Raw genomic sequence first — 16,787 nt, forward strand, 5'->3', positions numbered from 1 at the left:
GCATTTAATCCATTAACAGTTCAACCACATTGCCATTACGCCCAATGGGACAACTAATGTATAGACCTCATACGCTGAAATGTATTGGGCATTACGAAATATTGACTAATTTATTATTTTATTATATCACATTCGACGTGCAAGTTCCCCGATTCAATTTCTGAAGCTCTTCACAAAATGACTCGATCTCACCTTCTCAAAATGACTCATGGTTGCTCTAATACTAATAGTAATAGCCTCGATTCAGTTTTGGTAAAATATTATCTCTTCTTGCTTCATTGAACATTGATTGTGTTTCGTAAAAAGTGTTTTATTCATGTTTGACATGGGATCATGAGAAGGATTCATATAACCAACAAGGCTTCTTGTTGACATGAGATCATGATGCAAGACCTTTTCCAATATGTAGGGCAACCACAAGAGCAAAAACAATGTGCGCACAGAAAAAATACAAGAAATTCCCCAAAAAAATAGCAATTTGAACAGCTAAAAACACCTCACAAGACAGCAGGCAAAACCTAACCACTTCCCCAGGGCCGAGCAGGAAAACCACACTGCAGCCACCAGCATCAAAGAATCAACCAGAAATATGGTGTCCAACTAAACTAAACTAGCATTTTTTTGGGGTTTGGGAACAAAAAGACAACCATCACAAATTCCCGAAGAAATTAGTTAAAATTACAACAAAATGAAATTGTAGGCAATGTCAAGCCCATCCACATCATATGCTACGAGTAACAGCGAAAGGCTGATATCTTCAAACATAGATGCCATTCTCAGGCAAGGAAAGACTAACTAACAAAGCTCTAGAATTGAAGGCCATGCACCCGTGCAGCATCAGCAAGGGCTTCAATGCGTCCATGGTATAGGTATCCACCCCGATCAAAGGCAACTTTTGTGATTCTTTTCTCTAAACAATTCTTCGCAATGATTTCACCCAACCTCTTTGCCACTTCCTGATGCCAAAAATGTGCAAACATAAGTACTTCTGCTTGGGACTACCAAACTGCGCAGGACATCTTCTAAACTAGATAGACCCTTGCAATAGGACTTCAAAAGAAGAAACAGCAGAACAAGGATATATGTTTGGTTGGTTTACAGAATGGAATGGGGCGAAAATAGAATGGAATGGAATGAAATTTCAAGTGGAGAATATGATGAAATAAAGTCATAAATCTGATTCCATTCTGCTCAATTTTATTCCACTTTGATGTACCAAAATGTGCAAAGAAATCAAACACAGTAAAAAAATCATCAGGTAGATTGCAAGTGGCAGTCTACCTACAGGGATGGTTCACCAGAGAATCAGAAACCAGTTTAATGCCCTTCCTAAGCACTATCTTAGTCCTTTGGTGTCGGTACCAATTTACCAAAAACTAATGATCTTACACAATGTGTAATATAAAGAAGCATCGAATACTGCTCCAAGTGATGACACATTAAGTGAATTCTTTAAGCCATAAGTTCATGATGTGTCATTCTACTATATAAAGTACTAACACGTTAGAATAATAACAATTTGCCATCATCATTATATATGAAAACTTAAAATATTTGTCCTTTTGTTTGAAAAATAGCATGCCTAAGCACTAAATAATGTCAACTGGTTCTGGTCCACCATTGTCTACATTTATATTGTAACTTAGCTTCTTTCAGAATCAACACATACACAATATGTTACCTTCTCGGTAATAATATAATACCCAAATTGAAAAATATATATTCATCTTTGTAGTGAAAATTAAACATTAAACAAAGTTTGAATGCCTAAATTTGTTATTACATTTCAAATTATATAAAATATATGAAATATAATGACATATTTTTGTGGGTCTGCACCCAAAATGTATATTTACATACTGTTATGCGTCTGTTTACACCCAAAATGTAATCAGCCCAAGTATTTAAAGGACTTCCAAAGGGACTGGCCTGCAGTTATTATTTAGTCTACATTTGTCTTTTTTTTCTTCTTTTTTTTTTTTGGGTTACTAGTTGTTCTCTTTTTAACTGGAGGATTACCTTTTTTTTTTTCCATAAACAAACAAAAGTATTAGAAGAGAGAAAAATGAACAACAGAAAAAGAAAAAGAGAAAAGAAAAGAAAATCAAGTTAATATGGATACTTTCAAAAAGGGAAAAAAAATCAGCCAGAACATAAGATTTTATAGATCAACTGTTGCATCAATGGAGCTCTATCACTTCAGCAGGTATTTTATGAACTTACAACAGTGGGACCAGAACTGTAGTCAAACTCCTCAGAAACAGGTTTCTGCACTGTTGAAGCCGAGGCAAGGGTATGCATCTTAGTGTCATCTATCACCTGAACATAGAGATGTTTGTTGGAACGGAAAACGCACAACCTTGGCCTTTCTGGCGTCCCTTCAACCTTCAATAGAATAAATGAAAAAAAAAAAAAATTGATTGCCAAATTGAAAAGAAACTGCATCTCTTAGGGCAAAATCAGCACAACTAGTTTTATATAGAAGATAATTCTAGGAAACACAAATGAAAGGCCAGTGCCAGCATCAGGACTAAACTCATTTAAGTCTTAATACCAGTTACATTGGCTGCACTACAAGAATTCTTTTTTACTACTCTACCCAACAAAGACCACATTGTTCACTAAATTCTTGAAGATTGTGTATTTATCACTATCTTGATCCATGTTTACTCAACTTACCCTTACTATTTTGGCACCTTCAATGTTTGCAAATTCCACTACGCTTGTACAGCTAACTAGCTAAGAAGCAACTTCATTGCACAGAATACCCAGTAGTCATTCAACTGTTTTATTCAATTTAGATAATCAACAAATTATTAATACAAATGCAATTCCAAACTGCCAAGAACAGAAGATAGCTCAGCAAAACCAAGTACAAAGAGAATAAGGAGTATCACAAAAAATGTACCCAAGATCCCAAATCATCAAACTAGGCAGAAACAGTGGTTAAAATACAGAAGTGCAAAATGCTCTCTCTGATCCCAAACTGCCAAGAACAGAAGATAGCTGGTGAATCACAGCACAGAAAGAACAAAGTACCACTAGAAAGTACCCAAAATTGCCAAACCACCGAAGTAGGCATAAACAGAGCTTCAAATACAGAAACACAATTAATGCTCTATCCCCATCTGTCTCCAGAATCTTCAGGTCGGTTTTTATTTTTGGGCAGCAAAGGAAAGGAAAAGACTGGAATAGCTTCTAGGTATAAGAAATTTCATAGTCAAAAGACATGTGATAACGAAATTCAGTTTGCAAGTGGAGACTTGAAATCTCAGAATGCAAACAAAATGAGAAACAAATTTGTGGCAAGCAGCAACAGCAATCCTCAATTATTGAAAATAAAATTTTAAAAAAAAAGTAAATACAAAAATAAAGCAGCAAAGAAAAGACTAGCCTTCTAAAACTAATTGAAACAGCATAAGTAAAAATATTACATCAGAAGGTCCAAAAAATGAATATTTACTAGCAGATATAAAAGAGCCCCCTCTTGATTACAAAATTTTTTAGACAAAGTAAGAAAAATTACTAAGGAAAGAGAGGACTAAAAAAAAAAAAAAAGGTGGTAAGTAGTCTGCCAAAAAGAGAAAAGACAAAGGAAAAGAGGAAGAAAAGTAGAAAACAAAGAAATAAGTTGTTTATTAAATAATATCTTGCAGAAACACCTATGACCTAAGGCCAAAAAGAAGCAAAGAAATCTTAAATCATATCTGAAAATCCAAGTGTTCTTCCAAAAAAATAGCAAACAACACAATCCCATAGAATCTACATTCCTTCTTCTCCCAAGCCCAATGCTTCGAAAAGAAACAACACCCCAGATAGTCTAGAGACTCTAGCCAAACCTAACTTTGCTCAAAAAGTGCTAGAGTGAATTCCATAATTGCCAAACAAGTGGTCAATTTTTTCTCCCAATGACAAAAGATGTATTAGAAAGAGAGAGGAAATTATGACCTGGGCAAGGACAGGAAGCTCCAAAAATTTAAAAATCAAAGGATGGTGAGTCGAATGGTAGTTTAAAAGTGTCATAACAACTCTGGCAGGGGTCCTCCAGTGATGGTTTTCAGGATAGAAATAGAATGAAGGGTGGTGAGTTGAATGGTAATGGTGGTGCGTCAAAACTACTCCGGCCAGGTTGGATTTCGAAGGGGTTGCGACTGGAAAATTTCAGAAGGCATGTGGGGCCACAACCCTCGCCAGATGAAGGTGAAATTGCATGGGGAGGTCTTCCAGGGAGTCTGTTGCTGATGGTGAGGGAGGTGCGGTAAAATTCTTGCTGGAAGTTGGATTTCAAATTTCAGGGGCATGACTGATTTTTTGTAAAGCTACATGATGATGAGGAGTACTCTGATGTAGCAACCTCCATGATTTTTGTAATCATGGTTAAGCTCTGATACCAAATTGATGCGGGACAGAAACAGAAATCTGGAACACAGAATTGAGAGAAAGAAATGGAGTGGGGTAAGGGAGAATGAAAGAGAACAGCAGGACAGGGAGTCTGGGACTGAACAGAAGAGGGAGTGGAGGAATTATCTACGAAAACAGTATTTCAGTCCATTTAGGATTCTAGAATTATTAATTTTGGGGAGAGTTGACAGGAATTCAAATTGTATTGGATGTTATTCCTGCATCAAACACATAAAAACACTTCCACAAATCAAATATGCCTGCATGCACAAGTGCACAACATCCTAAATTAAGCCATGGGAGAGTTCAGACAAAGAACTCCCATGGTTAGTGAATTATGAATTGAGATATAACAATAACCACACCAGATAGTCAACTCCACATGGTGCCAATAGAGCTTAGTAACAGACGGTTGTGGATGAATAACAACTAAAAACGTCTTTTGTTTGAACAAAAATAATATTACTCTTCATTTTGCATGCCTCCATCCCCTAACCCTTAAATAGTCTAGAAAAGTTTTAGCTATTGAGAATTTTATATGATCACATTTAGGAAAATAACTTAAAAAGCGACTAAGCAAAGACCATAAAATCTCCCTTCTTTCCATAATAGTGGATATCAATAGAGCATGTAGGCACACAATATTCAAATCAAACACAACAAAAGCAATATTAGATAAAACAATATTCTGATTTTCTTTTACAAGTTATACCTTCTTTCTAACACGAGCATGACGAGCAATCCGGTCTTCTCTTTTTGTTCTGGTTTTGGCTTCAATGTTTAGAGAGGGATGGGACTTTGTTGCCACAAACTTAGGTCCACAAAAAAGCTGTTGTGAAGAAGCAAAAGTACTGTGAAGGCAAGACAGTGATGTAGATATCATTTCGTATTCTCTCTGTTGATCCCTTCACAGTTACATCACAAATTGCCAAAGGTAAGAGATAGTAGCAAGAAAAGGCTGCTCCTTTCAAACCAAATCAAAATTCAATTCATTCAATGCTACAAATCAATTACAGAATACCCTAATTTATTAACTAATTATCTAGCAAAAAAAAATTTGAAAATAATAAACCAGATACTTGAATGCACCATTTTCTCAATAAATAAAAACCTTAGACCTATTTAGTTGTTGAAAACATTATCTATTGAAAATGTGTTCATTAGTTGAAATGAATTTTTTTTCTTTTATGGAAAAAGAACCTTTATTAGAGACAGCAGAGAGAAAAGGATACAAAAGAGGACAAGGGAGTCTCAAACAAAAAGAAAGAAGGAAAAACACGATCAGCTCAATAATGCCATCAGATCACAATTAACATCCTCACAGAAGTAGCCCTTGAAAGAAACTGCTCTGTAAGCCCAAACAAATGCCAACTACCGCAACCTGTCCCAAAGAAGCTCTAGGGACCAGAACATATTCTTGCATTTTGCTCCAACCAAAATCACTGTAGAACAGCACAACAAGCTCACCTCCACAACCTCCTAGCATCCTTTCCTTCTGAAGACAAAGAAGTCAAATACTCGAGCTCCTCCACCAACCTTCAACACATGCACATACCCCAAGAAAACAAACTCTAAAACAATTGGGGAACATTCTCTCAACTACTCCCACACAAAAAACACACGTGGAGACAAAGCCTTAGAAGGCCCACATATGTGGAGACCGCCTTAGAAGGCCTACTCTGCAGCAGATTGTTGGTGTTAGTGCTATTAAGGACCACCAACCAAACAAATTCCTTTATTTTAGAAGGGACTTTAGCCTCCTAAATGTGCCAGTATAGAAGAAAAAACTTATCAACCTTACCTAAAAGGGAATATGTTATTTTAATAATTAGGTTGTATTAATGAGGGTGTTTATGTCCTTAAAGATTATTATTACTATTAATAATTCAATAAAAAAGAGGGCAGACTTGGACCATAGACTCCAGAAACTGCTGCTCAGTTTTTTCCTCTCTTTTTCTCTTCTCCTATTCTCTTCTCTCATTCTCTTCTTCTCTCCTCCATCTCTAACTTTACAACATGGTATCAGAGCATTGATTTCCTACAAATCTGATTTATCTGAACTAGTTTTGATTCTCTGTTTTTCCTTTTTTTTTCTTTATCCTCCCCTAATCAGTCCTCAAATCTGATTTTCTGGTTGGTTTGAGAGTCATTTAAGGACACCCACCCTCTGGATTAGGTTGTGCAGCATTTTCGGCAGGAAGCTGTGTGTTTTCATGGTGATTTTCTTGTGTACTCAGTTATACTGTGTTTCAAGTATGCTGCTGCTGCTGCTGTTCCTCTGCACTTTCTTTGTGGTTTGCTGATGATGCTGTTTTGATGATGTGTATTCGTGATTGATTGCTTGCAATATTTTGTACCAATTGCTGGTTGGTTTTGATTGGTGTTCAAATATTGATTTCCTGTTTTTCTCTGCATTCATTTCCAGTTGCTGCTAACTGTAATGCCTGGAGCCGCTGCCAGGTTTTTTATTAAATGCCTGCAGTACTTTGCCGTGGTCTGCCCTGTTTTTGGTGATTAAGTAATTCCTCCTTGGATATTGTAAGCTCAGTTCTGTAGTCATAACTGCCTATTGAAGTTCTGGATTTTGGAGGATTTGAAGTGTTATAAGTTCTGGTTTTTCAAAGTCCTGAAACTGCTGTTCATGTTAAGTTTGTGCTGCACTGGTGCCCGAGTTCTCAAGCTCCTTCTCGCAATAAGTCAGCCATAGAGGAGGCGGTTTGGATTGTGGTCATGACAGGCTGTGTGACATGATGAGGAGCTCATCGTGGCAATTCTCGCATTTGCACACATTTTGGCAAGGAGAATCATACCATTAATCGCTGTTGGGATCTCCTTGGGAAACCAACTTGGGCCAATAAGTCTCTTGCAAAGGGTGATTCTACTATTTGACACTTCAAACACACCTAGACACTCCACTGAGGAGTTGAGTACATCATCTACCTTGTTCCAAGAGGAGTTTAACAATCTTTTTTGTACTATGTAACAACTCCAAACTCAGTTTTTAAATCTAGTGCTATTGTGGGCCATTTAGGTACAACCGGGCTTCTTGCCTCTTCATCCTCCTCACCTTGGGTTAAAAGATTCTGATGCCTCCTCTCATATGACAGGTAGTCCTAATTTGTTTTGAGTCCTTGAATCTCTACACTCCAAGGTTAAACTTGTTGATGGTTCGATTACGCCAGTTTTTGGTTCTGGCAATATTCTTTCAATGCCTTCTATTCCCCTTTCATATGTGTTATATGTGCCTAAATTTCCCCTGAACTTGCTATCAATTAGTCAATTAACTATGTCTTATAATTGTTTTGTAATGCTTCCTTCTTATTGTGTCATTAAGGATCTCTGGACAAAGAAGAGGATTAGTGGAGGGCCTGAGAAGGATGGCATGTACTATTTCGAAGATGGTCATGATGGATCCAATTCTTGTCATATGACTTCCTCAATTTCAACTCAAGGTGTTTCTCTTGATTAGTGGCATGCTCATTTGAGCCATCCATCCCTTCAAAAACTACAAGAAGTTTTTCCTATGTTCAAGTCTGGTTCTTGTTTTGAGTGTTCTACGTGTCAGTTTAGAAAGCATATTAGGACATCTTTTCCATCTAGAGTCGAGTCTCATAGTAAATCATTGTTTTCTCTTATTCATTCAAATATTCGGGGATCGTGTAGAGTTAAAAATTTGACTAGTCATCAATATTTTGTGTCCTCTGTGGATGATTTTTTGCATATGACCTAGATATATTTGTTAAAAGACGGGTCTGAATTTTTGAATCTATTTACTCAATTCTACCAAAAAATAAAAACTTAGTATAGCATTAGTATTCAAATTTTTCGATTTGATAATGCACTTGAATTTGTTCAAAATGAGGTCGTTTTTTTCCTTGGCCAAAAAGATTATTCATCAAACATCATGTATACATACCCCTCAGCAGAATGGAGTAGCTGAACGAAAAAAATAACATTTACTTGACATAGCACAATCTCCGCTCCATATGCATGTTCCTAAAACCTTTTGGACCGATGCTTTTCTTACATCCTATTTTATGCTAAATAGGATGCCTCAAGTGTTCTAGGGGGACAAATTCCCTTCTCCAACCTATACCCAAAACATCCCTGTTCTCTGTTGTGCGTTGTGTTTGGGTGCACATGTTTTGTTCATGTTCCACATACAAATCAAGACAAGTTCTCTCCTCGCATTGTTAAATGTGTAATTGTTGGGTACTCGAGAACTCAGAAAGGATATAGATGTTATGATCCCAAGAAATATGTTAGTGTTGATGTTACCTTTTTTACAAGACACCCTATTTTCTAGTGTTGGGTCCTTGGATGAATCTATTTTGATTCCATCAACAATTTATGGTCCCCCCTTCTTGTGCTGATCCTCATGTTCCTACCCTTATCTGTCTCGAGAAATATTTTGTTCCTCTTCCAAATCCATTAGTTATTAATCCAAAGAAACAATTGAATGTTTATGAATGATGGAAAGCAAGCACAAACATCACTACCACCATGCAGACACCCCCTCTATCCATCACTATTTTGACTTCAAGTTTTGGAGATCCATCTTGATGTGACTTGAGTTTGCTCATTGCTCATTGAAAATGTACTCAAACATGTGCTTAGAAATCCTTAGTTGCACTCATTATGTTTCAGTTCTTCACCCTCCTAATCCATGTGTTCTTTTGCCCTGTCTATTTCCTTAGTTTCTATCCTTTCCTCGCATGTTGAAGCACTTACTAACCTTGAGTGGAAGCATGCAATGGATGTAGAAATGGATGCCTTGAGACTCAGTTGGTTGCCAAAGGGTACGCCCAAATGTATGGTATTGAGTATTTTGAGACCTTCCCTCCAATTGCTCGATTAACTTTTTTTGTGTATTGATCTCATTGGTAGTTAATCTTGATTGGCCCTCATATCAATTGGATGTCAAGAATGCCCTCTTATACGGAGATTTGTTGAATAAGGTATACATGGAGCAACCTCGTGGGTAAGTTGCCCAAGGGGAGGATGGTACAGTATGTCAGTTGCATAAGGTCATATGGTTTTAAAAAGTCTCCTTAAGCCTACTTTGACAAATTTAGTGTTGTAGTTTCTGCATTTGGCTTTATCCAGTGCTACTCTGATCATTCGGTTCTTGTTCGTAAAACGAAGACAGTTGTGGTACTTCTAGTAGTTTATGTTAATGATATCATCATCACTAGCAGCAAGTATAGTGGAATCGTCGATGTTAAGCAACGACTTCAAGAAAAATTTCAAATCAAGGACTTGGACATTTTTCATTACTTTCTTGGTATTGAGATTGTATGGTGTAGAAAAGGGTTGAGTCTATCTCAGCAAAAATATAACGTGGACTAGCTAGTGAGAATGGTGTTGGAGCTAAACCAATTGATCCCTATGGATTCCCAATATGAGTTTCCTGGAGGGATGTTGGAGCCTCCTTTGAAGACAGTGTCTATAGGCAGTTGTTTGCAGTTTGATCTACTTGACTATCACTAGACCTGACATATCTTTTTGCGCTGGGGTGGTGCGCCAATTTATGAAAACCCAAACCACCACATTTGGAATGTTATGTGTAGAATTTGTGGTGCTCAAACACTCTCCTAGCAAAGTTTCGATATAACAATGTCACAGAAATTGTGAGACTGTGGATAGCTCTTAGCGATTGGACTGAACTGTTGTATTATCGAAGGTCTTGCTGTGGGATTGTACATTTGTGGGAGTAATCTTGTTACTTGACGTAGCAAAAACAAACTCCTGTAACAAGATCTAGTGCCTGACGCGGAATATTGAGGCTATGCTCATACTTGCGTGAGCTTATGTGCTGAGGTCCTCTAATGTCAAGATGGGATTCTTGAGAACAAAGCCATAAATAAGTTTGTGAAAATCAAGATGCCATTTATATTGCCCTAGTATTCAGGTTCCATGAGCAGGACAAAGCACATAGAAGTTGATCGTATTTTGGTCAGGGATGTTGTGTTGAGAGGTCCGTGAGACGACCTTTGTGAATCTATCATCATGATGCTATGGTTTTAATGAAGCCTTTATTTAGCCTCCGCATTATCTAATGTTAGTTACAATGCTGTGGTCTAGGTGATATTTACACACCTCCAGCTTAGGTGAGTGTTAGAAGAGAATATGTTATTTAATAAATAGTTGTGAAATGGGGGTATTTTTTGTCCTAAGACTTTATTTGTTATATTAGGAGGCATACCTGGAGCTGTCGTGACTCCAAGAAATTGCCCCACTCAGTTTTAATCTCTTGTTTCCTCTTCTTCTACTCTGCCTCTTCTCTCCTCTCCTCTCCATCTCTAACTTCACAACAAGGAAAATAACTCACATGAATAATTCCCAAAAGAGTCCAAACCACTTCCTACCATGACCCCAGTAGACATATGACACCCTCTAAACCATAACCCCGCCACAGCAAGAAAAAATCTCCTCCAATTCCTTACCACCAATCCCTTCTAAACACAGAATATGAATTCCCATCATAAATAAGAAGGAGGAGTCACTCACTATGACAGAAGACTATACCAAAAACAAACAAAGGACAAGAAAAGCAGCAACCCCACCCAATATGAATACAACTCCTCTCCCAATGAAAGAACGCGGTTAGAGGAATCAAGAAGGGTACACCTGCAAATCAAACTGAAAAAACTCCAAGGACTTTTCAATGAGCATCTAAGCCACAATTAACATCCTCATCCATTCTCCTACAACCCAAACTTACTTTATAACTCTAATCAAGTAATATGCCTCCAAGCGTACCTCCACGACATTTTCCAAAAGAGCAGCATTGTGGGACACAAACGAACAAGACCCAGCCCTCCCATCTCCCTGACCTTACAGACTACCTCTCACCAACCAATGATCTATCCTCCCTCAACCCTTTACCAAAGAGAATCCATATATCCTCTCATGCTTTTGAACCACTATCCTATAATTCTAAATCCAGATAAATAAAAGGATGGTAGAACAGCCTGGATAAGGGTGATACCAGCCCTCAAATAGATAAAGCACCTTTCTTCCCATCCAACCTATTAGCTGCCTAGTTACCATAGATCCTAGAAGCTAAACAGCAATCTTCCCCCCCCAAAGGGACTCCTAGATAAGTCAACAGCCATCAAGACACCAGACCCAGCTAAGTGGGGTCAGACCAGTCTCCTACAAAACTAAGATAATGGCCCACGCCGTTCTTCCCCGAATTAACTTCCAAGACCATCGACCCTTACAAAAATTTCTAAGCTAGTGGAATGTTTACAGAAGACTCACCATTTTCATCTAGAAAAAAGTAGTGTCCATCCGCAAACTGCCAATGAGAACAAACACCTCCTACCATCCCTACCTTACCCCCTCACTACTACCCACTATCTATCACAATCACACCAAAAAACGAGGTGAGATCCCCTTGCTGCCACCTAGAAGAACGAAATAACTCTTCTGGCTTCTCCATTAATAATCACTGAAAATAAAAATTAGACACCCACTCCCTCATGTGCACTCTTCAACCTATCTTCAAAGAGCAAAACCTTTCCTTCCTTAACACCTTTGACCAAAACTCCCACTCATTCTATCATATCTTCCTCAATCTGCTTGAACACATACCCTTCCTTCTTACTATGACAAACCTCTTCCAACCTCCATTAGCATTAGATCCACCACATCTGCCCCCCACCCTCAACCCCCACAAAAGCACTCTAAGGCAAGAGAAACTAATGTCACTAATTGGACAATTCAATCTATTAGCAATAATCTTGCAACAATTTTTTACACACAGAACAAGTGAATAGGCCCAACTCTCTGACACCCTTCATTGACTTGCTCTTCTTTGCCAATAGTAAACACCCACCCTTATGGAGTCAATCCTTATCACATCCCAACACTTGGAAGCAACGTAAACCCATCCCTGCCTCCGCTTGCCTCCATCCACATATTCTCAAGGGCCCCACTCAACCTTTCTAGACTCCAACCGAACAAGAAAGTGATTGGAAACCTTTGAAGGCTCCCTCCAGATGTTTGTACTTCGTTTATACTGTTCGGGGTCTGCACCACTTCTTTTTATACTTTGTGATTTTTCCTGAAGGGTATGATTTAAGTTATATAGTTTTATTGGCGAATGTTGGGTTTGCTCAAAGACAGTGGAGAACTTTTTGGCAATTCCTTTTGTCAGTTTTGACAAGAAAAAGGAAAGGGCAGCCCTCTGGAAATGTGCTTTCTTTGCAGTATTTTGGGGGCTGTGGATGAAACACAATGCATGTATATTTTCAGGGAAGAAGTTGTCGTATTTACTAGTTTGGGAGAAGATTCATTATTTGGCTTCTCTTTGATATGTGGGTCATGGAAACTTAAGGGGGAGAGCTTTTCGGATATTCCGCATTGTTGAAAATTTGGGTAAAATAGAAGACCTTGCCTCAATGATAGGTCTCTCCCTCTATTTATAATATATGTCAAGTACAATAGGAATGATCATAATGTGCTTACTAACACATAATAATAATACTAAATGACTAAATAACCATTAACTCTCCCCTTCAAGCTAGAGCATATATATCATATTCTCCTAGCTTGTTACAAATTAATTTCACACGAGCACTTCCCAAGGCTCTAGTGAACAAATTAGCAAGCTGAAACTCAGACTTCACATGAGCGGTTGTAATGAGCTTCTATACAAGTTTCTCCCAAATAAAGAGGCAATCAACGTCAATGTGCTTTATCCGCTCATGGAAGACCGGGTTGAAGGCAATATGAATAGCAACTCGATCATCAAACATCAACTCCATAGTCTGAGAATGTGGAAAATCTAATTCTTTCAACATGTTCTTCAACCAAACAAGTTCACATGCAGTGTATGCTATAGCCTTATACTCCGACTCTAACTCAGCACTTAACCTAGCCACCACAGTTTGCTTCTTACTTTTTCAAGACACCAAATTACCACTAACAAAGATACAATACCCCGTTGTAAATCTTTGGTCGAAAGGTGATCTGGCCCAATATACATTTGTATAATCCCTAAATATGAGTGTGGACCCTGATCCTGATATAAGAGACCTCTCCCTGGTGCACCTTTGAGATATATCAAAATGTGAATTACTGCATCCTAGTGACTTGTTCTCGTGGAATCAACAAACTGACTCACAACACTTGTTGCAAAGGATATATTTGGTCGAGTGACTGAGATAATTCAACTTCCCAACAAGTCTCCGGTACCGACCTGGGTTAGGCAACAAATCACCCATATATGGACACTAACTTACAATTGGGATCCATGGGTATATGAACAAGTTTGGATCCCAACAGCCCCATCTTATCTGAAAGGATCAAGAAATACTTCCTTTGTGACAAGATAGTTCCCATACAAGATCTCGATACTTCTATTTTGAAGTACTTCAATGGTCCCAATCCTTGGTCTGAAACTTACTCTCTAGGAAAAGCTTAGGTCCTGGATGCCTCAATCATCATCACCCATGATCACAGTGTCATCCACATACACAATAAGCAAAATCCTACTCGATGGAGTATGACAATAAAATACTGAGTGATCTAGTATGACAATAAAATATTGAGTGATCTACTGCACACCAACAAAGGCCAAACTTAAGTACTACAGCACTAAAACAGCCAAACCATGCTTTTGGAGATTTTTTCAAACCATATAATGATTTTTTAAGTTGACATACTGACCTGACCCCCCCCCCCCCCTAAGCAACAAATCCAGTTGGTTGCTCCATATATAGCTCCTCATGAAGATCACCATGTAGGAAAGCATTCTTCGCATCTAATTGATGTAGAGGCCAAAGATAAGTGGTGGCTAAAGATATGAACAAACGTACTAAGGCAAGTTTAGCAACCAGAGAGAACGTGTTTGAATAATACAAACCATACACTTGAGTATTCCCCTTAGCAACAAGGTGGGCCTTCAAACGAGCCACAAAACCATCAGGATTGACTTTCACATTGTACATCCAGCAACAACCAACCACAAACTTATCAAGTATCATTATCATGTAGTGCATGCATCTCTTCAACCATTGCCGTCCTCACCCTTTTTCTGCTCTACAACTCCATTTTTTTGTGGAGTGTGGGCACAAGAAGACTAATGGATCATACCTGACTTACTCATATACGTACTGAATTGGGTACTAAAGTACTCCTTAGCTTTATCACTACGAAGTATCTTGACTAGCATATCAAATTGAGTCTTTATTTGGGAACAGAAGGGACATAAGATATCAAACTCCTCGGAACAATCTTTCATTAAATATAAACCAAGTCATCCTAGAGTAGTCATTAACCCAACTTTGATGTAACACTTGGACCCCAAATATCATAATGAACTAACATGAAAGGACTAACCACCCCACTTCGGGACAAGTGGTGGAAAGCGAGGAGGAAGAGGATGATGCCCCGAGGGAAGGTACAATGCGGCAAGTGAACACATTGGAAAAGCAGGCAAAAGCTCCGAAAGTTACACGAGCAAAAGGGTTAATGTTTGTGGACTTGAGGATCAATGGGAAAAGTACCCGCGCTATGCTAGATACAGGGGCTACTCATAATTTTGTTTCACAGTTGGAAGCATGGAGACTCAACTTATCCTTAGAGAAGGATACAGGACGCATGAAAGCAGTTAACTCTGTAGCCCAACCTACTCTGGGAGTAGCCAAGCAAGTAACTGTGAAGCTTGGACTATGGGAAGGTCATGCGAATGTCACAACGGTGCCATTGAATGACTTTCCAATCATTCTAGGAATGGAGTTCATAAGGGGGACGAAGGCAGTGTTGATGCCTTCGTTTGGTTCCCTATGTCTAATGGGAGATCACTCGTGCATGGTGCAAGTCATTGCAATAAAAGGAGACGATGGGAAGTCCCTTTCAGCCATACAACTCAAAGAGGAATTGAGAAAGGGTAAGCAAAAACATCTCGCCACGGTGGTGGTAGATGAACAAGTAGACCAAGAGCTAGTGCCTACGACCATCCAAGCGGTGTTAGATGAGTACAAGGAGGTGTTGCCGGATAAGCTGCCTCACAATTTGCCTTCACAACGGATTGTGGAGCTTGGGATCGAGTTGTCGCTAGGAGTGAAACCACCTACTAAAGGGTCATGTCGGATGGCGCCTCCAGAGTCAGCAGAGTTGGGGAAACAGCTTGATGAATTGGAAGGGGGATGTGTTCGCCCTTCCAAAGCACCATTGGGAGTATCGGTGTTGTTTCAGAGGAAACATGAAGAGCATCTACGGAAGGTGTTCGACAGGCTAAGGGGAAACAGTTTGCATGTGAAGAAAGAGAAGTGCTCTCTTGCTCAGTGGAGCAACAAATTCCTTGGTCATGTGGTTGAATAAGATTATATCGGAAGGGGTATTGAGAAGGTAAGGATGATTCAAGAATGGAAGATCCCCACGGCAATGAAGGAGTGGTGTTTTGTTCTTGGCCTTACAAACTATTATAGGAAGTTCATTGAAGGGTATTCGTGGAGAATGACTCTAATGACAGGACTACTGGAGCAGAGGTATCATTGGCCGCACATGCGTGATGATGTGGTTCATTATACTCGAACTTGTCTCACTTGCCAACAAGACAAGGTGGAGCGCAAGAAGAGTGTAGGGCTGCAGGAGTCCTTACTAGTACCGTCCAAACCATGGGAAAGTGTCTCACAAGACTTCGTCACCATCCTGCCCAGAGTGGGAAATACAGGGTCTATGATTGTGGTTATAGATAGGTTTTCGAAGTATGGTACGTTCATGGCCGCACCAAAGTACTGTTCGACAAAGGAGATGGCACAATTGTTCCTTGTGACTATTGTGAAATATTGGGGTGTTCCCCAAGGTATTGGTTGTGACCAAGACTCAATATTCACTGACAACTTCTTGAAGTATGAATTTTTCAAGTTCCTCGGTGCACATATTGACATCTCTTCAAGTTCTCACCGACAGACAGTCAAACAGAGCAGAGTTGAAGACAGTGCCACCTGACAGACATGAAGTTGAAGAGATCCTTGCAGGCAAAAAGTTCATATCCTCAAGGAAGAAGCGGCAAGAGTTCCTAGTGAAGGGGAAAGGCCATGGTGATAAAGAAATCTGCTGGATTTCTGCAGAAGATATGCAACCGTTCGTGGACAAAGTTGAAGTGTACCTACCTACAAAGTCTACGAGGACGTCGACTGCATAAGTGGGGGAGTGTCACGAGCTAAGCTTATTTAGGGCATTATGCTTGCCTGTGACCACTTGTCACGTGTGCTTGGGATGGGTTTCCATCTTGTAAAATACTAGTGTAGGGTTATTTTCTGCAAGTAGTTTCTTTGTATGCCAAATAAGGCAGTATGACTCCTCGGTCACTTTGATGTTTCCTAGTGCCAGGATGACATTTACATAAAAACCTCTTTAGGGGAGGGTGA

The 16,787-nt window shown here is 39.1% G+C and overlaps 1 protein-coding gene across 2 annotated transcripts in view; it reads right to left on the bottom strand.

Moving 5' to 3' along the window:
• Window positions 1-590: 590 nt before the first annotated feature.
• LOC131158396 (large ribosomal subunit protein uL18c-like) overlaps window positions 591-16,787 on the bottom strand; it is a 32,848-nt gene continuing 16,651 nt past the window's right edge. Inside the window, exons 2-4 of one of the 2 annotated variants that reach the window (XM_058113242.1) lie at window positions 5,114-5,306; window positions 2,224-2,385; window positions 591-956 (exon numbers count right to left, since the gene is read on the bottom strand). In XM_058113242.1, coding sequence (XP_057969225.1) covers window positions 807-956; window positions 2,224-2,385; window positions 5,114-5,306 — 505 coding nt within the window. In that variant the 3' untranslated portion in view covers window positions 591-806. The remainder of the gene's footprint in view (window positions 957-2,223; window positions 2,386-5,113; window positions 5,307-16,787) is intronic. The other variant, XM_058113243.1, reaches the window with a different exon arrangement.

Source organism: Malania oleifera, chromosome 6, assembly GCF_029873635.1.
Source record: "Malania oleifera isolate guangnan ecotype guangnan chromosome 6, ASM2987363v1, whole genome shotgun sequence".
In the NCBI taxonomy this organism is placed as follows: domain Eukaryota; kingdom Viridiplantae; phylum Streptophyta; class Magnoliopsida; order Santalales; family Ximeniaceae; genus Malania; species Malania oleifera.